General features: G+C 46.2%; 1 protein-coding gene across 7 annotated transcripts in view; it reads right to left on the bottom strand.

Moving 5' to 3' along the window:
• Window positions 1-4,001: 4,001 nt before the first annotated feature.
• Window positions 4,002-8,212, bottom strand: part of SEMA3F (semaphorin 3F) — a 127,225-nt gene continuing 123,014 nt past the window's right edge. For all 7 annotated transcript variants that reach the window (XM_081900273.1, XM_081900279.1, XM_081900275.1 and 4 more), the window contains one exon: window positions 4,002-7,450. In XM_081900273.1, the coding sequence (XP_081756399.1) occupies window positions 7,016-7,450 (435 nt within the window). In that variant the 3' untranslated portion in view covers window positions 4,002-7,015. The remainder of the gene's footprint in view (window positions 7,451-8,212) is intronic.

Genomic DNA, 8,212 nt, shown 5'->3' with positions numbered 1-8,212 from the left:
GTGGTCTGCATCATGTCCCCACAGTTGAGGCAGCGACAAGAGACCTGTATTGATGGCAGGACAAACGTACAGTATGTTCTCTTCCTTAACCTCAAGTAACAATGTGATTTTCTGCCACTAGAGGGGGAACCATCACTACAAATGTGCTTCGAGACTTTGCAAAATGACTTGTCCATTGCTAGCTTACTATTATTTCAGCCATCACAGCTCCCAAAGTGAGCCTTATGTCAGAGTGTTGATCTGTCAAATGCTGCCAACTTACATAGGAAGGATCTGCTTTGAGATTACCTTCCAGAGTAACATTGAAGAGGATAAAATTCAAGGCAGTTCTGCTCTTGTCATTAGTTTTTAGTGCAGCAGTGCTCCCCCCATCCCTCCTCTCTCTCTCTCTCTCTCTCTCTCTCTCTCTCTCTCTCTCTCTCTCTCTCTCTCTCACACACACACACACACACACACACACAATATTTGGTCAGACAATGCCCCCTTAGCCCCTCTTGCTGTGGGACTCTATTTGGGCCCTCTACCTCGAACTCCGGGACGCAGGTGGCGCTGTGGGTTAAAGCCTCAGCGCCTAGGACTTGCCGATTGAAAGGTCGGCGGTTCGAATCCCTGCGGCGGGGTGCGCTCCCGCTGCTCGGTCCCAGCGCCTGCCAACCTAGCAGTTCGAAAGCACCTCCGGGTGCAAGTAGATAAATAGGGACCGCTTACCAGCGGGAAGGTAAACGGTGTTTCCGTGTGCGGCTCTGGCTCGCTAGAGCAGCGATGTCACGCTGGCCACGTGACCCGGAAGTGTCTTCGGACAGCGCTGGCCCCTGGCCTCTTAAGTGAGATGGGCGCACAACCCCAGAGTCTGTCAAGACTGGCCCGTACGGGCAGGGGTACCTTTACCTTTACCTTTACCTCGAACTCCACCCCTCATCACCCTCCAACTCATAGCAAGGCAAAGATCTGAAGACAGGAACCTCCTTTGTGTGTGGAGGGTCCCCAAGTGACTTAGAGCTAGGGCTCCCGCCGTTGGTCAGGCAATATAAAGGACAGGTCAGACAAAATACAGGTAGAATGGGGGGGGGGGCTAAAAATTACATGATGCATAAATGATTTCAAAGCAATCCATTACTGTACAAAGGTACACGGTTTACAAAAGCCCGTTCACGCTCTCCAATCCACCAGTCTCTGTCCACGAAAAACTCTGTTTCCCAATTTCCCCTGCTCTCCACCAGATGGATGGATGGATGGATGAGGTCTCTGCAAATCTCTTCTCTTGCTCATCACCCCCTGCCCATGAAAAAACGCTCTATCTGAAACTCCCCCTCTCATCCCCACCCTCTGCCCACAGTGTTTTGAGGAGGAGGAGTTCGAATATGCGGAGAAAGGTATCCTGTTTGAAGTCCAAATGGGACAGTGGACACTTTTCTAGGGATGGATAGCAACACTAAATCATGTGGGGAGCCTCCACAACAAGAGGGTCTCCACTTCAGACCTTTGGCCTACATGAGTTGGAGTTGGAATGCGTGCGTGTACGTGCAAGCATAAAATTGCTAGAAACACCATAATACAGAAAAATGGAGAAAATACAGAAATATATGAGAATCTGCATGAAAACCCATGTTAGAAGAATACCCAAATAGGGTTTCTTTCCTAGCTTTCTTTCCGTAGGACTTACCTTTCTGATGCCAGATAGCAACAACTCCATAAGAAGCTGCTGTTTTCAGCCTATGTAGGTTTTCTCTCTGTGCGTTTTAAAGGTTTCAACTCTTAGCCATGAGAGAAGACACCCATTCAAGGTGGTTTCCACAGAAAACCTTTGGCCTGTTCAGTGAGTGCAAAAATTCTTCCCTCTTTAAAAAAGGAACAACCTGGAACTCAAGGGGGGATTCTGAGGTAAAGTTCATATCTGAGGCAAGTCCTTCATATAACAAAAGCACACAAGAGATATACCAAAAGCAGTCAACCTAAATGCACCGAGAAAACAACTCATCCTTTTCAGCCTGGCCTACCTACCTACTACTACCAGTTCAATATCTGTCGTGAAGTTTAGCCAGCTGACAGAATTTGAGTGTGAAGCTGATTATCTCTAAGCAGCCCCAAGAAACCATTCACTTATTCTTGAGCATTATAACTCTTTCTCTCAAACATGTCCCCCTCAGTTACCCTTTTTAGGGTTCAGTTCTGAGGTATCAGTATCCAAGAAAAAAACTTCAGGTGATAAAAGACTGCTAAGGCCCCGAGACCCTCTTCAGGCTTGAGGAAGAACAAGCCCTGGGCCAGCAGTTCAGGACCTGTGTCATCCTTGTTTTAGTGGACACCCACCCACCCACCCCTTAGCAACTTCCTTAGCCTAGGGGGGCAGGAAATGAGACCATGACCCTGATTCCCATTTCCCTGTGTGTTTGCTTAACCGGCTGCCTTAGCACGCCCTTGGAGAGGTAGATTTCTCTCTCTTTTATGAAGCCAGCAGAACAAGGGGCCTTTGTTTGTGGGCTGCAGGACAAGGAGGGGCACTGCCAGGTCTAAGGAATCCAACACCTGCCCCCTTTCTCCCCTCCTGACCCGACTGCTCATAAAACAGGAGCAGCAGAAAATAATTTACCTGGTTGCTTCATAAGCAGGGGGATCTATGGCTCTGTAAATTAACAGGGAACAAGCTGTGGATAACTTTACATGCAGTGTCTATACCCCCGTCATTATAGATTCCCCTAAGGCATATGTGGGATGCATGTGGCCATTGTGTCTCCCATATTTCTCCTGCCACCATGTTCCATATCCCCGTGTCCCCCCCTTTTTTTTTTTGTTAAAAGGTCCCAGTACTCCTATACTGATAAAAGTATCTTGGGTGCCAACACTAAATGGCACCATGCCAAGAGACATAAGTCATGGTACACCATACCAGATAACACTGGTTTGTTTTTTTTTAAAGCACTGTTCCCTGCTAGATTTTCCCAAAGCCTGCCCTTCCTGCCACCCCTGCATGCTGAATTTTAGCACTGATCTGGGCAGCTTCCAGCTGTTTATGGTCAGACATTGATTTACACAGGAACGATGACATGCACAGAGGGTGGTCTGCATGCTGGCCTACAAATCACAACCAGGCTCCACCAAGATGTTTGTCAGGCTGGGGGAAGTGCAATAGTGGTGGAGACCATGGCACATAGGGATGGCCCAACTGTGTACTATTATCGCCATGACAATGGGAAAATCCTGCAAAAGAGCCGAGGATATGGTGTTAACCTGGCACTCTAGTCACAGCACACTACCACCTTTATAGAAGCCCACAGAGAAAGATCTACTGGTAGGGCACCTGTAATAGGAGAATCAATCTTTTAGTGAGTCACTACACTTTGGAGCTCCCTCTCTACTGACATCAATCAAGCGCCTTTGCAATATCCTTTTCTGCACCTGCTTTAAATATTTTTGTTTGCGCAGGCCAATCCAGATATGTAAAAGTTAAATGTTTTCTTTTTGCTACTGCCAATTTTAGTAATATTTTGAGTAGGTCATGCACACTTATCAAGTTCCCAATGAAGAACTGTGGTGATGGGAAATAGACACACAAAAAGGGTGCCGTGTTCAAAGCAACCTGACATCAGAACACAAAGAGGACCTTGAGTACTGTATATTGCTAACTCTTCTCTGCCTCAGGACTTGACACACACTCTTACTCAGGACTTGGGTGCTGTCTAGTTCTTTCCATTTCTGGCATGTTGGGGTCATGATGAGGTGGAGATATCTCAGCTCGATCTGTGCAAACTGGCTGCCTCCAACTGTGAGTGGCATATGGGTATTGCTTCCAGCACAATTCCAGATTGGTGGGCACTGGGATATGGAGATGGGGAAAGTGTTATTTTTATGCCACTTCTGTATTGGAATAAATACACTGAGCAATCCATAGAAGCGGTTGCAATCTGAAGCTGAACCAGTGGAATGTAAAAAAGAGTCCATCACTTCAGGAAGGAAATGAGGGCATCCTGAAGAGTGTGAGTCAAGGTGAAGGAGTCTTTGAGTTTTCAAAAACAAAGCCAGTGTTTATTAGCTTGTTCTGTCCACAGGAATTTCACATTACAGGTGCGAAATGGCTCTGTGCTTGAATTCATCACAAGGAGCTACTAATCAAAATCTCCAGATCCCCAGTTTTTGTTACATTTTTGATTTACAACTATTTACAAGAGAAAGTACACGCGCATCACTCAGATTGCAAGGGAAAGGGGGTGTGCCTGCAAGGATTTTGTGTGTACAAATGAAGTGGGCTTAGGCTCAGGTGAATGGTGAGCTCTCTTTGTTAACCGCAGGAGGTACAGCACCAGAGACCAGAGGAAACACAGTGCAGGCTTCTGGTCTACTCCATCGAGACTGTCCTCTACTCTGCAGACAGAAGTGAGAAGTCCAAGAAATAACCTACCTTCCATCCTAGCACACCTAGGCTACACATGTAGAGTGACACAACAGTCTTGGGCATGTTATTTGCTACCCTCCATGACTGCAATCCCTGTGGCAGAGCAGACCTGTTCCTTGCGTCAGCAAACAGGTCACTACAATGGGAGATCCAAGTGCTGATATCTAGCAGATGTAAATTGGTGTAATTCCACAGGCATTTAGTGATGTGGATTAAGCCAAACTCAGAATTTGATTCTAATTCTTTGGAGGCATTGAACCTAAAAGCCATAACCACACCAGTCTGAAAGAGGCACCCAAGAAACAAGAGAACTAAACCCTCTGCAACAGTAAAACTTAAGGTGGAAGGCACAGTCACACATTTAGGAAATGCCAATCCCTTTAAAAAAATGAAGGGGGAGGCAGAAAAAGGTCATTCAATAGATTTTGTTATAACCAGACAAGCTGAGGTGGGCTCAAGCCTTTCTCAGTCACCCTTTGACCCAGGAGCCCTCTCCAATTCTGGGCATAGATACTCAGTGGTGAGGAACCTGCATTCTGCCCATGTTCAGAGATACTCTGTTCTTCCCTTTCATATTTCTGGCTTTCAAAATAGGTTCATGGGTTGACCAAGTCTGGTTCAGGTTAAGACCTGATTATATGTTTTATCATATTCATCTTCTCTGCATGCCAGATCATATTAATGAATTCCCAAGGTGCCCAAGTTATATTATCTATGCAGAGAACTCTGCCCTGCCCGCACCCCTCCTGGGGATTCAATTTTTTCTCCTGTGGTTCTCAGTTCTCTCATTGTCCCCTGGCTCTGGTTGGTACTCAACTACCGTATCCTATCCCCACAAGGATTTCTGTATATGCAACAGGACTTTCCCTCTTCTCCTTCCCCTGTGTCTGCCCCATGCCTTCCTCAAATCTGTTCCAGAGGGCTGGGGGAGTTCCTAGAACAGATTTAGGGGAGGGGGAGCGAGAGGGAGAGAATGCTTCATTGCACACGCAGAAATCCTTGCCCTGATGGAAGACTCAACCTCTCCCTCTGTATTTTTTTGTTTTGTTTGTTTTTTACATGGGATTAATTCCTAGAACAATTATTGGTCACATTCCAAATTACATCCATAAATCCTGAAGCCCATCTTAGTAATACAATTGCCTTCTTCATTTTTGAGCAGTGTTATTACTACTGCTGTTCTATGCTCGCCATTGTTTATCTCAGAACAAAATGGTGGGAGGTAGGTAGGTAATGATCTCTGTCATGGGGGATACTGCATGCACTGAATGTTTACTAGTCCTTACTTAGCCATGATATGTGGAATCCATCTTGAAATTAAGCAGAAAGATCACTCTTAGTTCGACGTTTCTCTCTTTTTGCAAAGGATGCTCCATCCAACCTGCATCAAATTGAAGTTGCTCATGTGGACTGATGGCAATTCCACAGGAATCCTGATGGGAATACTCAGGACCAGACTTTCCAACTTCCACGTTGTGTGGCTGGGTAGACTGGTATTATTAAACTGAGGAACTGAATTCCTAGCGGGCAAATTAATATTATTTAAATAATAATAAATAACCAGGTTGGATGCTTGCACTGGCCAGCTGACCCGGTGTCCTGATGGCTATCTAGCTGATGCCTAACCCTCTCTGCCACCTCCAATCCCATGCTGTCTTTGGCCTTGGAAGTCTCTGACACATGCACTATGGGAGAGTAGCTTTGGTTCATATATACATTACGTCTCCCTGGCATAGCCCACTTGGATGAGGCCTTCACATCCATCAAGTAAACTAGCTCAGAAAAGGCAGGTGCCTATGAGAATAGCCATATCCACCTTCCCAACAGCTCTTTTGGTTGTACCACAACTTTCACAGACAATATCTCTTGCAGATCATCAGCCAAACAGCACAAGCTGAATCATTATCAAATCATAACATTGTTCCTATTGGTGGGATTAACTTTCTTCTGAAAGCAGTAGGAGCACCGCATGGAACCATGCATGGACATCCCTCGGTGAAGCACTTCCTCCTGCCTTAAATGATTCAGGCTCAAGACATGAAGCCTCCATTGGACTTTACACGCAAGAGTGTCCTGCCAGAATATGCTTTGAGGCAGAGGAGAAGAAAGTGCTCAAGTCTTTGTAGGTGTAGCAGAGGCTTTTATACACTTCAGGGTAGGTATGCTTAGTGTCTGACAACAGACATTTTCCTCTCCTTTTTAACCAGGTAGAAATGTTTTCAGTGGCAGTAGCACAACATTCCCAGACTTGCCCATGATGATCCAGTCTTGAAGGCTTCTGCTCCAACATTCTGGACCCACAGATTCCACACAAGACTGCCGTGTCCCACTGAGATCCTCCAGAGTGTCAGCTATTTTACAGTACCGCAGATAAAAGGGGAAAGGAAGAGCAAGATGCCAGCAGGACGCCTCCAAACTCCTTGCTGTCACACACTGAGGTGAGACTGCATCACCCACATATTATGTACAACCTACAAATAAATATTGTCTTGAGGGGGAGCAGGGCGTGTGTTGTTGTTTTTGTGTGTGTATATATATATATTTATATATATATTTATAGATATTTTAATATTAAAATGGAGGGGGGAAATATAGCACTGTCATTTCATAGTCCCTTGTCAAGTTTCATGTGTGCTGATCCTTCTCTGGCTGGTGGTTCCTGCGGTTTCGAGGCTTTTTCTGATCATGCAGCTCCTTGGCTTTGAGACCAGCCAGAGTCTCCTTATGGTTGGAGGCCACGTGCCGCCAATAGCCCTGGCAGTACTGGTTGATGAGTCCCATCTCAGGCTGGGTGAGCAGCTGCACCAGGTCATGGTAATGGGAGCTGAAAGTGCCTGGCAGGCCGGCTCGCATGGCTGCTGCAGAAGGGGCAGGGGCCTCTGACTGGAAGAGCACAGCATGGACCGTTTCACTGCTCAGTACATGCAGCTGCACTTTGGCCACCGTGTGCTTGAAGTTGTTCTCTGTGGCTGTGCAGGAATAGAGGCCCCCATCCGAGAGCTGCAAGGACCGCAACAGCAGCCCCTGCTCTGTCCTCAGCACCCTTCCTTCAGTGCGCAGCTAATGGAAAGAAACACATCGAGGAGGCATTGTTAGCACAGTTGGGAGTTGCTGGGCAGAGATACATTAGATCACACTGTGGGTGGAAAACAAGCCGCATATTCATTGCCTGAGTGCTTTCTGGCCCTCATCCTCCTAGCTTCTTAGTTCTCATTATTTCCTGTTCTGCAATTCCTAGACTTCTGAGTCCTGGCAAATAGCAAAGCATGATGAACGATCCAGCTTCCCATCCTTTTTCTCAGGAGCTCAGATGGAACTATTGGCTGGATAGAAGCAGGTTTGGGGCTGCTACCAATCAGATGGGCTGAGTAGGAAGGACTTACAGAAAGTAAATCAACAAACTCTAGCTTTAGCTCAAATGGGTCAGGGAGCTTTCAAGAGCTTGGTCATATAAGCTCAGAGATAGCACAGGCATGGGTGTTTCCCTGGGCTGTTTCCAGTGGCCTTGTTCAGGCGCCACAGTTCCTCAGAGCTTTAAAAAACCTATTTTGTGAGCTTCTGCACAGAGATCCTTCTAGTATCCAGGATGCGGATGAAAAATAGATGAAATGTGAGCAAGGTGGTTGAAAGCGGACCGAGAAACAAGTGTTTTTTAACATGATGAAAACAGAACAAAAGATTGGCCAACTCAGCTCTCTGTCACTTCCAGATGACCTGCTTATTGAGGAATCATCCTGATTTCTTTGTGCATTGTCTGCAGCTTATTTGAACATTCATTCTGATTTGTTTGCAAGGAGCTTATATAAGTTTCATCAAGCAATT

This window comes from Podarcis melisellensis (genome assembly GCF_964234715.1).
Source record: "Podarcis melisellensis genome assembly, chromosome: 2".
NCBI lineage: Eukaryota > Metazoa > Chordata > Lepidosauria > Squamata > Lacertidae > Podarcis > Podarcis melisellensis.
The sequence above is the reverse complement of the archived record's forward strand: the minus strand, read 5'-3'. Positions and strand labels throughout refer to the sequence as shown.